This window comes from Symphodus melops (assembly GCF_947650265.1).
Source record: "Symphodus melops genome assembly, chromosome: 4".
NCBI classification, from domain to species: Eukaryota; Metazoa; Chordata; class Actinopteri; order Labriformes; family Labridae; genus Symphodus; species Symphodus melops.
Window position 1 is genome coordinate 22,107,241 of NC_136694.1, and position 22,657 is coordinate 22,129,897.

Genomic DNA, 22,657 nt, shown 5'->3' on the forward strand with positions numbered 1-22,657 from the left:
CAGATACATTAGAAATAAGGGTCTGAAGACAAATAAAGGCTGCCCCCAAGACGGAATCATGAAAATCAAAGTGTTTGCATTTCGTCTGTTTTGCTTTTCTTTACCGTCTCCAAATGCAACGGAGACAGTAAAGCGGGAATAAAGATACTGATCAATATGGTGTAAAATGAGTTTTTCTACAATTCAATCAGCCCCTGCAGAGTGATTTATGTTTATTGACTGTATATCATGCATGATGAACAGCACCTCATCATGCCTGGTGGAAACCCAGGCGTCCCATAGCCTTGAAGCAAGTCTGCTTAACCTAAATGTCAAGTCCTGCTGAATATAAATACACTGAGCAGTAAGGTGAAGGTCAGGTAAAGATTTCTTCACGTGGGTGCAGCCATTTCAACCAGCAGCAGAGAATTTTGAAAAGTTGCCACCTCATGCAGGATAACTGCCTGACATTTTTGGGAAACTAAGCTCTCCTAGAAAACTGGCCGAAGGGGGAATAGAGGAAAGATAAGAGAGCAGCAGGGACAACAGTTGTGAGGAGGGCAAAACCCAAATGGCCTGTGACAGTGAGACACAAAAAGAGAGGGAGAGAGAGAGAGAGAGAGAGGAGGGTGCATCAATAAAAGATGTTTCTGTCTTCTCCTCAGTGGTGTGACAAATGACTGCACAGCTTAGACCTGCTGCTGCTGACAGCTTTCGACTCAAACAGAGGCAGCGAGGGAATGAAGACCGACACAGAGAGAGAGAGGCCGACAGAAAATAAGGAAGGACAAAAAAAAAAAAAAACAGGTGGATGTGGAGGTAAAGAGAACGATATGAAAATGAGAAGCTGCGTTGGAAAAAAAAAAAGAATGGAGCGAAAGAGGACGGGAGATAAAAAAGAGAGACTGAGCTGAAACATAAAAAAAAAAGAAAAAAGAAAAGAAAAAAAGTCATTGGTATTCCGAGGCGGTCTCCCATGCAGCACAGCAGTAGCGGTGCAGTCAGGATGGTAGACTGTGCTACAACAGTGCCCCCTGCAGGATCATAGAGGCTATGACGGAGTTGTATGAATCTAGGTCACCCTTTGAAAAACCCACCAGGTTCTCTCATCACAGTGAACCCAAAAAACTACAACGGGAAGGTAACACAAAAACACTAGCCACCCCTCTGGAGGGTTTTCTTTTTTTATGTATTACAACAAGGACATCGCTTTTTTAAAGTGGCCTGATTTTATGTTCAGGAACACATCTCGGGTCTGAATATCCCACATGAACTAAACTGTAGTTTTAAAATACAATGACCTCCTTTTCTCTCCTCGGGAAGACATTGTGATATGTCAGAGCAAGAGGAGCACAGGTGTCATGTTTTTTTTAGGGCTGCATCACAAGATACACAAAAATCTTATTGCAACTTATAGTGACAGATATTACAATAGAGATATGATAAAGAAAGGTGCTACTGATAAATGTGCAACCTGTGATTTATTCTAACAAAAAAAAAAAAAAGAGGCAAGATTAGTAATTCAGCACGTCTGCAGCGCTTCATTGCAGAAGCTATTGCAAAATTAAAAGAGCAATCTTCTGCAACAGGGATCCAGAATTTGGACAATTTTGATATTATTCCAAATAATTAAACGTTGTTAACACCTTTACTCTTCAGAGTGAACGCTTCAATGCAGAAATCGTTTATGAGAGTGTAAATATTGTAGAATCCAGTCAACTGGATATAAAAGGAGTGGAGCTCGTATGTTTGCCCTGAATCACAAATAGTGTATAAATTCATTGTTGTCATATTTGTTTAATTATAAAAAGCTCGTGTCTTTACTGTAGTGTTTACTACATTATTTAGGTACAATTTGTAGACTTTCACGATGTTTCCATTGAAATATCTTAATTGATTAAAAATGAATTAAGCCCATGTTTATACTTTTTTTGTTGTTCTTACATAACTTCAAATATTTCCAGCAGTCATCAAAGGCAGAGAAATCCCTCATTTTAATGTTGTAACACGACATACAATGTCGAGGAAGTCATTATGCTTTGATACATCGTCGGTTTCGCCTGCTCATCTTGACTACGGTCAACACAGAGCTTGTTTTCACCGGGGGGGGAGTAGCAGAGAAAATCACTCATGATTCCCGGCCGCAAGCCTCAACATCATCTTGTGTTCTTGTTTTGATTGAGAGTCCCCCCGGCAGCAGATTTGACATATCGTGTGTTTAAGAGAGAGGCAGGTTTCAGCTTCAATCTGGATCCAATATTATATATGTTTAATATCACTGTGAGTGTCTATATGTCGTGGTGGAACATGACTTTATAACTTCGTTATTATCAACACTGACGCATGCTGGTCTTATTTTGTATTGTGTTCAATGTTAAAGGTGACGATGTTTATTATGGTACATGAACATCAGCTTTGTCTGAGCTTCACTTGTTTGCTCGTTAAAATGGAGTGTCTGCTTTGTTGTAGATAAAACCAGAACTTGCAGCCACAGTCAGTCCCTCTTCTTATTTCATCAGCTAACACACAGCCAGAGGCTGGAGAGTCCACCAACACACCACTGTACACAAGTCTCCTTCCTCTGGGTGCAAATTGCAAAGGCGGCACTCCTCCTCAGTTAATTTGTTCTTGTTTGTTCTTTCGGAATAAAAACACCCATAAGCTGATAATGTGGACCACAACATTAAACCCACAAGGGAAACAAGATTTTCAACAGGAAACTTTGGCCCGAGGCTACAGCGTTTTAACAACACTGTCCCACAAAACAACCATCCCTGGTTATTCAAGTGATCCACAACACAAACATGTTTGAGGACAGGATGCCAGAGCAGAAAGCTCCCTTTACCCCAACAAGGACAGTACAGACAAAAGCAACAAAGAATGCCGTTTTCTGGACATGAAGATGGAAGTAAGCTAATCCCTGGAGAACATTGGGAACAACTTCTATTTATTCAAAACATTTCAGACCAACAAGTTCTGCAGAGAAAAATCAATTCTCAACAGCACATCAGGGATTGTTTTTTTTTATATTAGCTCAGAGACCAAACCCAGATTTTCAAGAATCTGGGCTCCTTCCTCATTCCAAAATAAACACCAAATGTTGGCTGGTTTCAAGTATGTCGATGCATCTGTGTTCACAACAAACTAGTGACAACACACTAGAAATATGTGCATTACCCATGGGTGTCCAGTTGATGGACACTCGAAATGCTGTTTTACAAAACATACAGTATATACTGTATAAATGTAGTATTTCCAATTGACATTATTTTAGAGTCTATTTCATTTTAAATGGTTAATTTAATTGATTATTTATAGGACCTATTGTATTGGTTGGTTTTTGCAAGCCCCTGGCGAGAGACATGAGCAAGCCTAAAATGAAAATGCAGATGTTTGACTACAATCAGCCAAAGTGTGTCTCTTTCTTTCTGCAGAGCACTGAGTTGTTTGTCGACCCAAGGCGGAGGAATACAATGGGTAGAGCATCTTAAGATAGTATTTACCGTAAATTCCGTACTATTGAGCGCACCTGGATATAAGCCGCACCGGCTAAAAATAAGTAAATAAATGTATTTGTACATATATAAGCCGCACTTGATTATAAGCCGCAGGTGTCCACGCTATAACAAGAGCTATTTACACAGACGTAGGCTACCGGTAACATCCGCAAATACTGTAGCGTCCGTACGGACGTTAAAGGACGACGAGAGCGTTCAAATAATAACTTTTAATAACCCGATCACTGTCGGCCGTGACCACGCCGTTTACAGCAGAGAGCAACACATAACTTGCCGTAACAATCCAACTCTCTCCCCCAGCGTTCTCTCATACAGCCACTCAACGCGTTCTCGCTGGTGCATTCACTGACTCTCCACATAATCGGAATTATGAACACATTATCAACTACTGACTTTACAACATGAACCGTTACAATACGAAGCCTAGCCGACGGTGTCTGTAACAAGGCTGATGAAAAAGATGACCGTAATATATTTCACAAGAAAAAGTCCATCCATTCACTGCCTCAGAATGACTTCATTACTCACTTCCTCAGTCTCTGTTGTCGCTGTCAGTGTCATCTTAACGTGCAGCAGCTCTGTTAGCTTCTTTGACAGCCAGTTCGATCGCCTTTAACTTGAAAACTGCATCATATGCATTTCTCCGTGTATTTTCCATCATGAGGGTGCGTGCATGAAGCGCACAATGACTGATATTAAGATCCGACGTGACGAAGTCAAATGTTTTTGCGGCAGAAGCTCATTGTCCCCCATAAAAAATCCATGCATTAGCCGCACCGGAGTAGAAGCCGCAGTGCTCGAAGTGTGAGAAAAAAGTAGCGGCTTATAGTCCGGAATTTACGGTAATTGATTGCAGAAGGAGTTGTTCCCCTGGGGGGGAAGAAACTAAAAACTACAGACTTATTCCAGTAACTTTTAATTGCTGTTTGGAAACCAGGGAAACCACAGAAGAAAGATTTCACAGCTGGTGTGTAGTCTGTGGTGGAGTCTCGTTTTTAAGCTTCGTCTCTCACCTTTGACCTTGACGTACAGGAACTCAGGGTTCACACACAGGGCCAGGTTGCTTGGTAGTGTCCAGGGTGTGGTCGTCCAGGCGATCAAAGCCACGTCTTCATTCTCAACCAATGGGAAGTTGACAATCACAGATGGGTCTTGAACGTCCTAGAGACCAACAATAAACCAAGATGAAGTCAGTATCTTATTCGCAGCTAAACGGAACATTTGGTGTGTTGGACTGGAGCTCGCCTTGTAGTTCTGGTGGGACTCGAAGTTGGACAGCGGGGTGTTGCAGGCAGTGGAGAAGGGCATGACTTTGACACCTCTGTATACCAGCCCTTTGTCATAGAGCTGTCTGAACACCCACCTAAAGGCAGAGGAGACACATGGGACCTTAAAGAATGAAGGAGAGTCAGACTGCACACAATGGACTCCAGACAGGGTAAGTCTGGCTTCTATTACATTTTTCATTATATATTGCTTTTAGTGTTTTACTCTAAGTAGATTGTGGTTTTTCATTGACATCTGTGTACTGCAACAATCTCCCTGAGGATGATAATCAAGTTAAACTTGAAGAAATGAGTCAGTGGAATCAATAGACGTTTCTGATGAAAATAGCTTTATGCTCTAATTGGATTAAATGGAAGCTAAATTTAATTTCCTGTAAAATAAAGTGCACGTCTTTCAGTCAAAACTTGTCCTTGGAAGAAGAAATATCAGACTTTCGCACCAAACGGTCTCCATAAACCAGGGGTAGAGAGTCTTGTAATCGTTTTTGAAGTCAATCCATCTTCCCATCCGCCTCACTGAGTTCTAGGATCAAAAAGAGAGACAAACATTTAGCATTTCAAAACTACAAAACTGTATACCAAATACATATGCCAACGTGTTGTTATTGTTAAGACAGTCTTTATGAAAGGTTCAGGGAAACCCGGGGATTAAAACTTGCATCTGAAAAAAACAAATTCTGCACATGCGAGATATCTCGGTGGTGGAGCCTTAATATCTTTTTTAATAGGACTCGGGTTAATGTACCGTTTTAAGTCAGACATTCGTCTTGTAACGGTAGAAACTCTCACATGATCATACTAACACTCCCTGCGTGCTCACCTCCCACTCATTGGAGTATCTCATAACGATGCTCCTGCACTGCTTGTTGTACTCGGCAATTCCCATTTTTGCCACATCTTCAGGCCCTTTGATGCCCAGAGTCTTGTCAATCTCATACTCCTACAAAGCAAAGCACAAGACAAATACAACACCCCGCCAACACATCTGTGAATGTACATCTCTTAGTACAGTTTTGTGATATCCATTAAAAAAAAAAGTTTTTTTTTTTTACCACAGGCAGTCCGTGACAGTCCCATCCGAAGCGTCTGTCCACATGGAAGCCGCTCTGGTGTGCGAAACGAGTGACAATGTCTTTGATGGTGCCGGCCAGGATGTGCCCATAGTGAGGTAGACCTGTGGCAAAAGGAGGGCCATCGTAGAAGGTGTACCTGGTCGGAAGATAAACATGTGCTTTGAGGGCAGGAAGTATTTTCCTCTAGAAAAAAAAAAAAAAAGTCTAAAAATAACAGACGTGAAGCCATAACACTGCTCTGTTATTTGAATGTAGATAAACAAAGGCAGCATGACACTGCTCTGTACCTCTACAGAAAACAGAGCATGAAAAGATCTGCACAATGATGCTCAGATCTCATCAGTTAAATGTTGGATTTACAATAAAATTTGTCATAGTACTGCTGATAAACACATATTTTGTATATCCTCTTTTAACTGTCAGTGACCAAGGTCTGCTTGTGACCAAAGTTCTTCTGAGTTCCTGCAGTTTAATTCTCCTAATGTCAAACTGATAGTGAAGTCTTTGTTGGCTGAAAAGAGAAGTCATTTTGAAAACAGAATTTAATCCAGAAGTTTCACTACAACATATCACATTTAAATTAATCATTTGATGGGGGCGCTGGTGGCGCAGTGGTAGTGGGCGGCCGGCCTGTGGCTCCTTTCCCGCATGTCTATCCCCACTCTCTCTACCTCGTTTCTAACCCTATCCACTGTCCTCCCTCTATAATAAAGGCTAAAAAAAAAGCCCAAAAGTAAATCTTTAAAAAACAAAAAAAAAAATCATCATTTGATGAACAATGGAATCAACATGTAACAGCAAAATAATGCGTCGGTGGTAACTGACTTTACAGACGATGATATTTCAAAAGGAGTCATAAAACTCACAGTTCATCGTGTCTAACTTTATGTGTTCATATAATAGACAAATAACGAGACTCACAAAGGTCTGATCGCCAACGCTTATAATGCAGTCTTACAATAACTGGCTAACCAGGAAACACAGCTTCTTAACTTGGCAGCCCAACAGCTGGAATGATAATTATAATGAACAAACCTTCACCTCTGCCAACATCACAAGATACAAGACGGCGTTGTTGTTGTTGTTGTTACTCTCTGTGCAAGACGGGCAAGCATTTGTTACCAAAATAATTTTTACTTTTGAATAGGTCGACTGTACATTTCCAGGACGAGTTTAAAGAGTAGAAAACTTAAATCATGGTTGTTGAAGATAAACCTTAATAATAGATTTTTATAAATGCTTAAAAACTTAAATGTCAATTCAATTTCAAAGAATCTTTTAGCTGTTGAGTGAAAAGCTTTGACCAAAGTGAGGATAATTTTTTTTCTGATTGACTGGTTGTACTCATTTACGTGTCATGCACACAAAGTGCCACACCCTCATGGGTTTATAATAATAATAGAGGAAGACATGTTGTATGTCCCTGTCACAGCTCAGTCTGTGTATTTGGTCTTTCCTCCCAGGCTTTGTAGATAAAATACGTAACAACAAAGGTTCCTCTTCTAAAGCCCAACTCCAGTTGTTCATAATCCCATGATTAATGAGAACTGTAAAACAGAGGCAGTTTTACTTGGGCCTGTTCTTGGACTGTTTCAGGCATTCCTGGAAGCAATCCTTGTCTTTCCACAGCTGCAAGATCTTCTCCTCCTCGGAGGGAAAGTTGATGGACTCAGGGACCCGCTCCACCATGACTTCTACCAAAACACAGAGACGAAAAAGGCAACTTTATAATGGTGTAGAGCAGAAATACACAGAAACAAATTCCACATTAATGGCTTTAATGTCAACTAAGTATTGTCTATTCATTAATGGCCAATTAACAATCAACAAAGACTCATTAAATCTTACCGACAGTAAACAAGTATAAAAAGGTTTTCATCCAGTTACTATCAAACCTACATCTCGTGTCTGTGCCAGTCAAAGGTGTGTCTTCTTATCTGGATGTTTTCTTTCCTTCACAGCTAATTTTGGGTTTTGTAAATCACAATTAGCCATCTGTCAGAACCTGTCAGTACACAACAGTTTGACTGTGCAGTTCTTTTATTACTTCAGACGCAAAATGACATTTGTAATGTATTTTTCCATGTTGAACAAGTAACAGACACGAACATTACTATAAATCTTTAAACGAGTCCTGTTATGTACTTTTCACAACAGTTAGTTCTCAAGAATGACGCCTCCTTGTTGTTAGCTTGCAGGCTAAGCTAGTAGGTGAATTCTCCAGTTAACTAGTTAGCTCAAGCTCAGACGGGGAGTAAAGTTTGTTTAAGGCAGCGTGTGAAAGTTCCCTAATACATGCAGCTGTATGACCGAGGGTGAATGAATATTAAGCTTCAGATCGTGAGTTATACATGTGAATGGATGTACTCACATGCTGTCTGCTCCCGGCAGCCAAAAGACACAAGAAATGATGCAAGCTGGAGTCAGCGTGAGCGGAAGTGACGTCTTTAATACGTTCTGTAGCGATTTATAGATATATATATATACTTGTTGTATTTAGTTTGGGTTTTTTTTATTTATACTTATACTATTTAGACTATAAGTACATTGAAAACGCAGACATCCGTGACACTAACAAAAAAAGAAACATGTTTAAAATGTGTTACAGTAGAAACCATATCTTCTAAAACAGGGGTGTCCAAAGTGCGGCCCGGGGGCCATTTGTGGCCCTTGAGTGGATTTTTTGTGGCCCTTGACTTCAAATCGAAGAATCAGAAGATTTTGGCCCCAGGCCTCATCAGATGGCATATTTCGTTCTTTTTTGTCTTTTTCATGTTAGCGAGGGAGACCTATAAAAGCCTGAATATTCTTTCCAAAAAATTAGAACACAACAGTTTCCCACTGCAATTAGTTATTAGTGTATTTACATTATTTTTTGAAGAGGTCAAAATACAAAAAGTTCCTTCCAATATTTAAAAAAAACAAACAAATAAACCCTGTGGCCCGTGAGCGATTCTAACGCCACAATTTGGGCCCGCAAGAAAAAAGTTTGGACACCACTGTTCTAAAATTTTGCGACAACTGTTGCTGCATGAAGAAACAGTCACGAGTCTTACTTTGAAAGATATTTACTTAATCGATTTGCGATGATTTCAAAGTCTCCTTTTTTTATCCTATGCCATAGACAAGATCATTGATAGCTAGATAATCTTCAGGAAAAAATGAAGTACTGAGTAAAATTGTGATTTACTTCACCAGTGCCCATCACGGATTTAAATCAATAAAAGCTCTTTATTTCACTCACTATGGAGTTAAATCCATAGAGCATGCCAAGGTGTAGAGATAAAAGGGGGATACGAGGTAGAGATTTATGAAACAAAGTTTAAATCCGTAATTTTGCATTTCCTCATTTTCTGCAGTAATATTCTAAATATCGTTTGGTGCTTGTATCTTACAAGCTTTTAATGTAGGCTTTTAAATGTCTCACAGTTCTGCATTGCATCAACTTTATCTTCAAAGACAAAGCTAGTATCTCGCAGAAAACACGCTCAAAAGTATGCACATGAACTTTATCTCCACAAGTGTGAAGGGGCACAAGCACTTACATTTCACCATTATGGTTGGTATTTGGATCAGGCTTCTAGAAATAACCGAGTGTAACTCAACTGTTCTAGACTGAGCACCCACCTCCTGCTACTTCATAAAAAACCACAAACCAAAGTCCATTCATTATTCAACCAATCAGATTTTTTTCAATGAATAATGGATCACCTCAGACATTTCATAACATAATAGAACAAAAGAAACGAAACGTAAATCTTTGGAAAGGGCTTCATAAACTTTTAGTCACAATGTTTCTTTTCCAGGCACGCATCAGTTACCCACTGAAAATGGCTTTACGGCCCACCAGTTGAGAAACGCTGCTCAAAGTATGTTTCTGCATCTTCCCTACTTCAGAGTTATGCGATGGTGAGTAGACAAAGGCAGTTTTAATGAAAAAGAACAATCAGATGTTGGTTTGTTAACAAAGCATAGCTTTATTGTGATGGTGAAAACATGAACATTGGCAGACGTGGAAGTGACCAGAGGACAGACTATTTCACTTGAGCTGCCTTCGCCTTTGCTGCTGCCTTCATGCCCTTCTTGTTGTGTTTCTTAGCAAAGCGCATGTTCTTCAGGAATTTAGGGTCCACCTGAGGGAGACAAAACAAACAAGAATGAGCAAAGTGAACTCGTGTGGACATGTTCAACAATACTAAGATATATTTTTACTAAGCATAATGGCCGAAAATCTAATAATGAGGCAGATCAAACGAGGGCTAAGTCACACCATTTGATATAGGTTAGTCAGTATAGAGTTTCAGTAAATAAAAACAAACGCCACACGTGTACCTTGCATACAAATGATGTGATGTGTGTGGTTACAGCCAGAGCTGATCACTGAATAATAAAAATGCAATCCTACTTTCATTCTGATTTCTACATGTACAGTAGATCTGAGAAATGGGCAGTCCTTTTTATAAAGAAAAGACACATGAAAACATTGCTTTCTAAAGACTGCCACACAGCAAGAGACTGTCAAATGAGCTGGCAACTGAGTGTATGGAAAGTAGATCAAAACGTTGCGTTTAAATGACACTGCTTATAAGTTCATTTTATTGAAACTTTTTTTGTCAAAACCATTACACATTAAATAGTTTTTAAAAGTCTCGATTACTACAACAGGTGAGCCTGGTGTGAACTGGCTAAAAGTATAATGTGCAAAATAAAAACAACAAAAGCATGAGAAGGTTCATGACGTGATGTTGAACGTCAACATTTACTTCTAGAGGAGCGTAACAGCCAATGTCTCCTGCTATAATCACATGTAGAACGTACAGGCGCTCCCCTCAAGGGCTGAAGTTTCACACCCATAGTTTGTTCCCTCTGGTCTGAATCATGGAGCAATTTGTTACTCATTATTTCAAAATGAATTAAAGCGCTTTCCAAGACAGTTCAGGAGAAGGTACATAAATCAGAGAGTAGATCTATGGGTTCTTGTGTGTAGACGAAAACGGTCTGCTTACATAGTACTTAGAACAAATTTATGTGCAACTACACTTCCGCACGATGCATCCTGCTGCTGCTGTTGTAGTGAACGCGAAAATTCCTACCCATGATGCACCGTGTGACTGGATGACAGCCGCTTTAAGACAAGATATCACAATGCTTCCTGCAGTTAGATGGGATCAAAGTTGGTGTACGTAACGACAAACGAACCGCACCGACAAACGAACCGCACCACAGTCCCAGAAGAAACAGGCCATTACACTCCTTTACAGGCAGGCATTTGAGCGGTTCTTTGATCCGCACCAGAGGTCTATTGGCAGCTTTCAGACCAGCACAAACAAACCACACTGACTTTACAAACTGACTGTTGTTTTAACTGAGCCAAACACACTATGTGAGGAAACGCCTTTACATATGAACCACAGCTGGATAAAAAGTGGATTCTCAAACAGTCGCCATACAAACTTAGAACCTTTTAAATACAACATGCAGAGAAAATACAGTCCGTGTGCCAAACATGTCACGCCTGCTGGGTTTACATTTCAGGACAGAAAATCTGATGAAACATGTTTTATGTTAAGGTTCCTGGGTTAATTCCACATAACATGTACAATATATATACACAGAGAGTCAGATGTTAAGTAAAATGACTGACGCAGAGACGCTGCCTAATGTAGACAATGTCATCACCCTGCTCACTTGCCAGCAGTGAATGTTTTCATGATTCACATGTGTTAACAGTGATATCACACTACCTTTATTCTCAGAGGCTGGCAGGAAAAAGTCTGAGAAGGGACTGAGACATGCACCTCACAATGTAAACACCCCAGAATGATCAGCCTAGCAGTAAATACATATTTGTTATTATCAGATTTCTGAATAGTCTGGTGTTGGAAATGAGGGAAACCTCAGTGTCCTTTGGAGAACAAATAAAGGTTTGAGATAAAAAGTCTGTGGGCATGCAAACACAAATATCTGACAGCATCAATCTGCAACCTATACCTACCCCCTTCAAAGACTCGTAGCGCTGAGATTTGGGCTTGTGGATGCCGTTCCTGTGGGCCTTACGGGCTGTGCAGGAAAAAAACAAAAAACAAACACCACACTATGAACTTCTCAAAATCATTATAACATCAGAATCAGCAAATAACTCCAACACACTCTGCATGTCACAGAATAGTGCTAAACATCCACCACAGCGCTAGTTTGTTCATCCAAATGTAACCAATCACTACAAGCATACTTACACTGGTTGTGAGTGGTGTGGTTCTTAGACTTGGCCATTTCGACACTGGTTAATCTGAACAGATAAAAAAAAGAACATACAGTTGAGGATCACTTTAGTTTACATGCTAGAAAGTAGCTAAACTGCAGCTAGCCTACTAATTAACAAGAAGTAAACAAATGTGAAACGAAGAGACACTTTCTCCGACAAACAAAAAGACAATCGTCGATTTAAAAGTACAGTTAGAGAAGTTCATCTCATAGAAAATGACTCATTTTTTTATTAGCTGCTGGCTAATGTGAAGCTGCTGCTGTGCTACATTCACCGTTAGCATTTTTAAAAGGACTATTTCGACCATTAATAAGCCTCACATCTACAACATACTGTCGCGGAAAGATACTCAGTAAAGTGGTTTATCGAAATATGCTGATGTTCGAATGTGAAAAGGTAAAACACACGAAGATTGATGTAGATTTTAAAAGTCTAAATAGGTCGGAATAGTGTGTACCTGCCACACGAACAGACGACAACCGGAAGAGAAAGAAATTTGTTTGGGGGCAGAAAAGAAGAAGAGTCAAGTTATGGGAGGATGGGATGCCATTGCAGGAAAGACTGGTTTGTTTTAATACACTGCCGCCCATAGGTGATGTATGGTATTACAGGTGGGATCCCGCCGATAGCCACACGGTGTCACCATCTGTTCATACTGTACGACACCCGAATATTGAAACCATTAATGTTGAAATCTATAATTATTTAATTAGCCATCATAAATTAAAAATAATGAACTAATAATAATACGTCCTGATTCCTGGTTTCATTTAATTTTACTTTGTAGCTGCATTAGATAAGGACTTGGGTTTGGAACAGGAGGGATGCAGGTCAAGTCCTGGTGTGTTATGTATGGTGGAGATCACGTTGAGAAATTTGGACTGGTAGGTCGATCGGTGCAAGTTCGCTTCCTCAGTAGCCTACTGCTGAGGTTTTCTTTGAGCAAGGCACCCACACCTAACTCCTCGGGCTACCATGCACCCCCTGTACTGCCTCTGACTCTATAACACCTCCTCATCAGGGATGTGCTGGGATAGAGATTCAATCCGGGGCTTGAGAGGTTCTTAAATGAATTTACACACTTTGCACATTACCATGAAAACTCGTTGGCTATTTAATGAAATTCCCTGTAGGAGTAAACTCTAGTGCAGCTGTTACATATGAAAAATCTTTGACAGTGTTTTTGAACATATAAGCCTATTTAGGTAAGTGAAGTGTCTCGATCCACAAAATATGAAATGAATCCATCCAGTCATTTGTTTGTGGTCTGCATAAGTCTTACAACACAGAGAACATTTCTGCGTTTCAAATTTTCTAAACTGACCTCACATATTGGATTTTTTGTTTTCTCCATATGGACTCCACTCACAGCCCAGAGCAAAACCTTTGCATATTTATTCTCGCTACAAAGGAGTGATGTCATTGCGTTTAAAGTGGCACATGCACCAAAACAGGCTAAAAAACCTCATGGTGCTTGATTCATGCTACATATTGACCAAAGCAAAGCACAGATGTTTCATTTATACCACATTGAATTGTTTGAAAAGCTGGAGAAGGGGGATAATGTGTCCTCTTTAAGTTAAATACTCGAGACTAGTGGTACTCAAACTTGATCATGACTCAATCTTAAATGTGGTAAGGATGGTTTGACACTTGTGGTCAAAGTAGCCAAATCTTGATGCTTTTAATGAACTGTCTGCGTCTTTAAGTCAATCCCAGCTGAGGTCACAACACTGCAGCCAGTAGGCCTATGATGAGCTGATGGACAGATTGTAAAGCAGCCAGCATTTATAGACAGATCCACAGAGATTACAGAGCTGCTGGCCCTTCTCTATGCTGTGATGGATGGGAAAGGATGCACAGCCATGTGACTGAGCTTACATCTCTCTTTCTCTCTCTCACCCCCCCCCCCCCCCTCAGTTTCTCTCTCTCTCTCTCTCTCTCTCTCTCTCTCTCTCTCTCTGACACATTCACACACACACACACACACACACACACACACACACACACACACACACACACATTGGATCACACACAGAACCAAAGTATTTTTTGAAAACATGCCCCTAACTTCTCCTCCTTCTTTCCCTTCGTCTCTGTTTCTCTCCTTCCTTTCATCTCTCCTCTCATTCTGGGCTGAGGCTGGGTGAATCCCTGCTCAAGCAGAAGAAATCATGCAGCAGCAGCAGCAGCATCCTATATTTAGACCCCTGTTGGATCATATGAGCCACTCTGCAGCACTCGGTTCTGCTCAGTAAAATTACAGATTTGGGTACATGTGTTTTTTTCCTTGATCTGATAGCGGTCAACAGAGGGCTGGATTTTACATTTCCTGTGATAATTTTCACGCATGCTGGTTTTGCAGGTGTGGGAGTGTTAATTTACACAGCAAAATGAACATAGCTCTGAATATTTTTACAGTAGGTCTATTATTTGTATTATTTTGAAATAAAAACAATTATCACAGCTCATAAAAGAACACACTGAATGATATTAAAGAAACATATTCATAATATACTCACAGTAAACATTCTTCTATTGATGTTTCAATAAAACAACAAAAAGAAAAACTAGCCTTCAACCACTTACCAGCCCATCTCTTTTTAAAGATTCTACATAGAATTAACAATCTGCTAAAGTTGACTTAGACAGAACGGTTTCCATTTGAAGTACATTTGTAGCCTAACCAGTACTGACCAAACATATCATTACCAGACTTTGGCTTTAGCAGGAAAAGAAACAACCTATGTTAAGAACTAAAACACGCAGAATGCAATCTGCCATAATGGCATGCCAGCTCGCATTGGTGGGATCTGATGACATTTTATTTATCTCTTTAAATTGATCAAAAAATGTCAACCTGGTCCACAAATCAGCTTCATGCTGTGCTGCAAGAGCCAATCAGGGAAAGAACTGATCCAACCAGTCATCAGACAGGCATTTTAAAAGTTGTTTTTGTCTCTTGAGGAGAGACACTACAAGGCTTTCAACTTTACATTTTTTCAAATGTGCATCATGTGATTTTGGTAAAAACACACACCAACACACACACACATGCACACCAACAATATCATGTCATTTTTTGCAGTCTAGCGTACAGTTTAATGAAGGTTTTGCAGACTGAGCAGCCTTCTCAGAAATGCTGTATATTATTTGCCCCCTATAATTAGCCTATAGGGCACTGCCTGCACTGCTCTGTTACCTGGGCGACATCACATGCTGATACCATGCAGCTGCAGGGCTCTCTGTGGCTTTGTTTCACTATCCATCAGTCTCACTTTGTCTCTTTCACTTTGTTACTTGTTTCTCTCATTGAGCAATAAAGAACATTGGTTTCTTGAAAACAATGCCGAGTAGGTTGTATGTGTCAGACATAACTCATCAATTTAATTTCATTCTTCATCATTAATGATAGTTTCATCCATCTTCATTCTCAGTTTTTGATTTCCGCTAGTATTTGCTGTTAAAGTTACACAGTCTTGTGTTGTTGACGGAACACAGATAGGTTTTTTTTTCGGTCCTTTGTATGAGTGGGTTTATTCTTTGGTGATCAGTGGGTAGTGTCAGCTGTGACTCAGTTAGAGTCGGTCGTCACTTAACCAGAAAGCCTGGGGTTCGATCAGATGTTTCCCCAAGTTGCTCTTGCTGCTCCATCAGCGGTGTATGAATGTGTGAATTTGATTAGTTACTTCTGATGGTCACTTTACATCGCAGCCTCTACCATCAGTGTGTAAATAGATGTGAATGAGAAGGTGTGACCTGCAGTGTAAAAGGACTTTGAGTAGTTAGAAGACTAGAAATGTGTTATAAAAGCTGAAGTCCTTTTTACCAATAGGAGAGATTGTGCTCTGCGTCTTCACTCAAACGATGAGGGTTTCTTTAGTCTTCTCTCAATACCGTTTAGCCTTTTTACCTTTACCGTACAAAAAGCACTTTAAACTTGGAAATGTGTGTTAGCAGTAGATTTTTCTCACCCTGTCTGTATTCATCATGCAGGTATCCAACTGGTAGCTACGTATACAGTCACTCAGAAACTTATCCTAAGCCATGTTACAGCCTGCTGTAGTCTGCAACTGTGAACATCGACTAACAAACTCTGTTACAATGTGCTGTGTTCGTGTTCAGTCCAAAAACTGAATGTATTGTCGCTAAATGCAACTTATGGCAACTTATGTGCTGCAGCTGCACTCAGTGCACAGACACACATTCATGCTAAATGAAGTGCCGGTCTATGTTTTATGTTCAACATTGTCAAAGCTGGTACGAGAAAAAGAAGAAAATAGAAACTGTGTCATCTAACGAAAGGTTGTTTGTAAAGTTGTTGTGCCTGAAGGGTAACAGATACTGTGTCTGAACTGAAGCAGCCTTTTTTAATATTTCAATCTGTTATTCTCAGATTTTTAAAAACACATTCTAAAGAAACATAGTTCAGGTTTATCTAACTTGTATTATTATTGTTGTGAGTATAATGAAGAGCACTGAGGATGTGACACTTCATCAAAATTCATGGAGATGGATTTTGATTGTGCTGTTAAAATGCACAGGTTGAGTCATGACTAGCTGAGGAGTAGAGAAAAAAAAATCCATTTTTTATCCATAAAAGCATCTATTATGTGATAAAAAAATTTAAAAAAAAATCTGAGCTGATCTGAACCCTGACCAAACACAGGCTTTTGAACTCTTGTAATTACAGCAAGAACATTGTGAACTGAGGCTACAGTCCTTAAAGAAATAATAATTGTATTAATTATGAAAGTGTATTGTGCTGGAGGAGCCTGCAGCCTATAGTGCACCTTGTATGGAAGCTATAGTCATTTAAGCAGACGGCCTGCAGATCCTTTCTTGATGTCATTCCCCACTCTCTCGCTCTCTCTGTCTTTGATTTCCGACTCTCTCCACTGTCCCATCTCTATCTAAAGGTGTAAAAAGTCCCCAAAAAAACCTACAAAAAGTATGTTTAGCTGGCAATAGCTATTTTTCTTAGAATATATCATGCAGGTGTTTTACTTTTGGAGTATAACTTACTCCCTTCAGCAGCTATTATCAATTGTCTCTATTCTCACCTCTACATTCACTTGTGCTTAATCTCCCTCTCCTCTGTCTGTCTCCTTTCTTCATGTCCCACCCACGTTCTCCTGCTCAGTTTTCCCCTCAGCCTTTCTCTCTCTCTCTTCACACCCCGCTCTCTCTCTGTTTTCCCCCTGAACTCCCTCTCATACTCTTCTGCTCTCCTTTTGCACTGTTCCCCACCCACTTTCATTTCCTTTTCATCTGTGAGAGGAAATCTCGTCTTTGAGCCGCACAGAGTCAAATCCTCGGGGACTCACTTCACCTCAACACATGAAAGAGGCTGCTTATTATGTCTCTGCATTATGGAGGCATTATAGGCAGCCATTTCCAAACAGAACAGAAGATCCATTAAGTGCCACACACGTGAGTACAATAAGTAAAAAAAGATGTCAGTGAAGAGCAGAGGAGTGACAGTGTTATGAATATGTGATGTGTTCTTTGTTTGGTTTTAATTTAGGAGGTGAAGTATAATAACTCCATAAACCAGTAACAGTTGGTTTTATATGAGATTGTTTCCCATAAAGTTACTTTCAGCACCGACAATAAGAGGAAATCTCGGGATACAACTTATTGCCTTGTAATTGTTGTCTTTTGTTGTGAGATTAATTAAAGCCTAATGATTCTATGCTTCCATTGCTTTAAGAAATTTTGAAATTATATTGACACATTATATAGTCCTTCCGATAAACTTTTTTTAATTTTTTTTTTACATTGGCTCTATGAAGATGGTAATTTTCTTTTTATTCTCTGGTCCAAAACTTTACTTTTTTGTTTTGTTGCAGTATATAAAAATGTTATATCAGCTTCAACTCAGAGCCATTGGTCACCAGCTGTCCAACAAAAAACGGTGGAGAATTTAGAAATTAGATATTACCTCACAGCCAAAAGATGGCATTCAGGCGAACTGCCTAATGATATTTATATATAGCTACAGTTTACATATTTATGTTACTTTTTACTTGTATAAATCGTTTTTTATGGCCCACTCATGAGCGAATGTTTAACTTATGTGAAAAAGCGGATGTTCGTGGCCTGTCTGCGTTGTCCATATACAATTTTGCCAGGTCCGATTTTCCACGAAAGCGCCAGGAAGTGTCATTTTATTTGTGTTCTCAACATTATCATCAATCTGCTCCGCCTACAGAAATCAACAGTACAAATAACAAACTCATCAAAGCACTTCCAGCCTGGTTACAATGAAAAATGACTACATCAATAATGCCCTCCTTTTTGTTTTGCAGTGCAGACTAATGCTCAACTGAACTCCGACTGTGCTCCATGAGGGAGAGTCACACTTGTAAAGGCTTTCTACTCCCTCTTCAAGTTTGCATGGATAGTGACTCACTGAGTAATTCTCTTGCTCTTGCTGTGCCCATATGTTCTTTATGCTCTGCATGTTTTAATGCAGATGCGCAGTTTGAGATTTCTGTTCTTTTGACGTGCTGGATGGGCAACAACCTGATTCACAATATGTCTCTCTCACACTGCCTATTCATCCATCTTTCTATATATGTATAAGCTGTCTATGGCTATATTTGTCCTTTGCAGTGCTGACTTCATTCATCGTATTGGAGGAGAGAGATCAACATTTAAGAATGAAGGATAGAATGAAGGAATGAGAAAGAAGAGGAGGAGGGCAGAGCATGTGGATTGGTGCTGCAAGAGGACAGCTGGGCATTCTTTGCTTCGGATGAGCTTTGCCATTGGTTAATGGAAAGGATGAACGAAAGGATGCTGATTTGAATGAAGCCATGAGGATATAAGGAGCCACTGGGATGACGGGAGGAAGACATCAGGCTGAGGAAGGAGGCAGGAGTGCGAGTCACTCTCTTTCCCTCTTTATCTTTAAACTTTCTGTCTATCTCACCACCCTCCACCTTTTTCAGGCATCAGCAAAAGTTCAATGACAGTACATCATTAGTTTAAATTAAAGAGAGAAAAATAGTTTCTACAAAATGTTTATTTATAAGAGAACCATTCAGGGTTATTCGGAATTCATGAATAGTTTAAAACAGGTTGGACCAGACATGTAAAAGTAAATCTTTATTTGGATAATAAATCTGAAAAAATAAAAATCAAGTCATAGTTTGACACAACACTACAAATTATCAGTACCTTAATAAATGGATATGTGGTTCACATGGGGTGTCTTAACTAATTTGACAAAATTCTTACATGTATAAAATGGTGAATATTAAAATATTTGGCATTTCATGTAAGCAGGATTTCAAATATTTTGACCCAAGGTATCCATAGTGTTGCATTTTCAATTTGGTTTCATATTTCAGTTTAGCGTTTTGGTAATTCGAAAACCCGATGTTCTTATGAACTGAAATTAAAAGTCTGAATTAAATACTTTTGTCTAAATGACCCATCGTAATCGTAATCTTTAGACTACAAGGATTTGGTCTGTGGCATTACAAAGTTACTTTGGATCCAAAAGATTCCAGAAACATATTCCTTAATCTATAGATCGATAATGTCCATGGTGAACATTCCCTGGTAATAATAAAAAAAAAAACTGATCGCACTCTAAAACCGCTCACAAGCTGTAACTCTGAACTTTATGTGTTCTTAAACATAGGATTTTTTGTGAGGTGAAGGTACGTGTTCTTCTGACTCTGTCTGCCGCTCACACAACTGAGCTTCCGTATAATTGATATCTACTGTACACATTATATTTACTATTGAAAAGTACAAAATAAAACCTCACTTAAAACCTGAATAATCCCCTAAAGTAGAGCAGATATTTAATGACACATTGATTTCATCTCCAGGCACTTCACAGTATTTGTATCTACCTTTATTTAACCAGGAAGAGAAACTCAATGAGATTAAAAATCTCTTTTTCAAGAGTGTTCTGGACACAACAAGCAGCAACACAAGTAACAGAGTTTCAGACAGACAATGAGCAGCCAAACAGAAATACAAAAAAAACACATCAAATATCGTACATCACAAATAAATCCTTGGACAACTGACAGTTGTTAATGCTGGAGAAACGTGAGTAAATAACAAAGCCCTGGTTTCTACGCTCAGACACCCTTACCTCTGCTACACATACTTTTCTTTTTTACACAATAATGTGAGAATCTCCTGGTGGAAAACACAGTGTAGCTTGCAATGCTGTTCAAGTCACATTATGTTGGTATTATATTTTATACCCTTGACTTTGACAATCAGTCTTGTTTGACTTTTCCTGTCATGTTTGACTTTATTCATCCATTTGCTTCTGGCAAATGGAAACAACAACAGATGTCAGGCCACATTAAACAGTCAGTCGGGACATCAGACAGATGTAAAGGCCCCTTGACACAACACTGTGTTACGAAATCCCAAAGGGTACAATAACAAAAAGACACTATTTACAAAGTCACTAGCTAAGAGATGTAAAAAAGAGGTAACACAGCCATACCACATGCCATCAAACCAAACAGCATTCACATCCACACATTTTACACAATACCATAACATGATATTGATTTTTTTGTTCCTCGTACTAAATTGTTTCTTGTCTTTCGGTGCAATTACAGTTTATGTTGTTTGGCTTATTGTCGTTGTAAATAATAACAGAACTCATTACGCAACCATAACTTGATATTCCTCAGAAAATCTGTTTAAGAATCCTGGACTTGTTTGAAAATTCTTAATGTATTCAATATGTACATATGAAAACATAAAGAATTACAGATCTCATCGGTTTTTAATCATGGAGCTTTTTTATCTGAAAATGATTTGCAAAAGAAAAGATTTCCAACACATCCATTATTCTTGGGATTGAATCTACGATAAGTGTTTTTCTCTTCTTTCTTCGTGCCCTAGAAAAAGTGTGACATGCTGTTATATCTTCTGTATTAATTACTCTAATGCATTTGTCCCTGGTGTCCCCACTCCGCTCTCTGTCAAACTCATTTAAAACTCAGCAGCTAGGAAATGAATGTGAATGAGCAGATATGATTACATTAGCTCTGCCTCTGTTCGTCGGCTCTTTGGGAATGCACAGGTTGTGTTCTGTTTCTCAGCAAACGCTTCACATTTATACAAGACACCATCACAGATTCATTCATTTATTCTGTTGTTACTTCTATGAGACGGCTCAGGGCAGAACCTTTTCCCCTGCAGCTTTGAAAGCTTTAGATGTCTCATTTATTAAGACTCACCACAGATTCATCTGTAAGTAAAGTTTATTTATAGAGCAATTTTTACAGACAAAGGTCACAAAGTGCTTTATGTCAACAAAATAAAATGTACATAAAAGGAACAAAAGAGTATTTCATGGACACACATTATGAAATCCTGCTATGACAAGGAACAACAATGGGCACAGACAAACATTGTATTATGGTGGCCCTGAACGTCAACTGTCAAAATATGTCACCGGCTGAAAAATATTTCACATGCTGCAAAATAGATTTCAGCAGCTACAAATATTTTTCACTTCTTTCTTTCATTCATTTTGTCCATCAAGATTGAGCCAAAGGCTTCAGGCGAAATGAGATCTGCCATTTTCAAGTCATTCTGAAGAAAGTTTCTAAGCAGAGAAAGCAGCAAAACTAAACGCTCTTTTTTCCGAGCTGAGAAATGAGACATGAGAAACAGATAACTTAAAAACATCACAGAAACAACATGGCTTCTGTCTCTTCGAAGGTATGGACATAAATAATAAGGAACAACAACAGGAAGAGCTTTATAAATACAGTAAGACACAGCCAGCGTAAATACCTTCACACCTTCAAGGATGGCACAATGCACAATAATATATGGCATCCAATGACCTAAACATTTAGGAGAGGCACCCATATACAGCACATCTCCATAATCCAACAAACAAAGAAAGGTTGATGAAACGAAATGAAATGAAAGTTTCCTCGCTCTGAGGGAGAAGCAGGATTTATTTCTCAAATAAATTCCCAACTTCACCTTGAGTTCAGAGGCCAATTTGATGACACCACACCTGATAAGTGGGGAGAGTAAAAAGAGAGAATAATACAATTCAAGGAGGCTTTTGTCACAAAATAAATCAAATACAACAAGTGATTTAAAAAAATGATTCGACAGACTTAAAAGGGATTTGATGCACAGTCTGTGAGATTGGGCTAATGTCACTAAGCTTCAAACTTGAGCGTTAATGTCCAGTGATCGTTAATGTAATGCATAAAGAAACAGGTTCAGCCTTTACATTACTGTGATGTTTTCTGACTGTGGTGCTGATGAGAGTGTGTGTTATGTGGGGGGAGAAGGGAGCGGGCAGTTACTGTGGAATCCCGATGGACCGCAGCCTGTTAGCAGAGGTGAGAGTCTCAAACAATAGCACAGGGACTACAGACAAAAAACAAACTATGCAAGTATGGTTATCTCTGGGATCCTTTTTTGGGGTCACGGGAGAACCCATTCATCACACAGCTAATTAATGAGTTTAATGTTTAAAGTTTTAGAAGTGAGTCCAGGGATCTTTTTTCTGCTGTC

At 39.3% G+C, this 22,657-nt stretch overlaps 2 protein-coding genes across 3 annotated transcripts in view; both read right to left on the minus strand.

Annotated features, from left to right (window-relative positions):
* iars1 (isoleucyl-tRNA synthetase 1) overlaps nt 1-8,306 on the minus strand; it is a 53,561-nt gene extending 45,255 nt beyond the window's left edge. The window contains exons 1-7 of one of the 2 annotated variants that reach the window (XM_079342090.1): nt 8,228-8,306; nt 7,427-7,550; nt 5,836-5,992; nt 5,604-5,723; nt 5,224-5,306; nt 4,743-4,860; nt 4,511-4,658 (exon numbers count right to left, since the gene is read on the minus strand). In XM_079342090.1, the coding sequence (XP_079198216.1) occupies nt 4,511-4,658; nt 4,743-4,860; nt 5,224-5,306; nt 5,604-5,723; nt 5,836-5,992; nt 7,427-7,545 (745 nt within the window). In that variant the 5' untranslated portion in view covers nt 7,546-7,550; nt 8,228-8,306. Of the gene's footprint in view, nt 1-4,510; nt 4,659-4,742; nt 4,861-5,223; nt 5,307-5,603; nt 5,724-5,835; nt 5,993-7,426; nt 7,551-7,755; nt 7,854-8,227 lie in introns of those variants that run through there. The other variant, XM_079342091.1, reaches the window with a different exon arrangement.
* Nucleotides 8,307-9,809: 1,503 nt separating this feature from the next.
* rpl29 (ribosomal protein L29) lies at nt 9,810-12,668 on the minus strand. Its single transcript, XM_079342069.1, has 4 exons — nt 12,579-12,668; nt 12,093-12,145; nt 11,852-11,916; nt 9,810-9,989 (listed from the first exon to the last, which is right to left on the minus strand). Exons 2-4 carry the CDS (start codon nt 12,127-12,129, stop codon nt 9,891-9,893), a joined length of 201 nt encoding a protein of 66 aa, XP_079198195.1. The 5' UTR covers nt 12,130-12,145; nt 12,579-12,668; the 3' UTR covers nt 9,810-9,890.
* Nucleotides 12,669-22,657: the final 9,989 nt, after the last annotated feature.

Coding starts and splice junctions, on each gene's coding strand:
- rpl29 (XM_079342069.1), bottom strand. CDS start 12,129: ATGGCCAAGTCTAAGAACCACACCACTCACAACCAGT. Junction 11,917..12,092: donor CCACACCACTCACAACCAGT/GTAAGTATGCTT, acceptor TTTCCTGCACAG/CCCGTAAGGCCCACAGGAAC. Junction 9,990..11,851: donor GCTACGAGTCTTTGAAGGGG/GTAGGTATAGGT, acceptor TGTCTCCCTCAG/GTGGACCCTAAATTCCTGAA.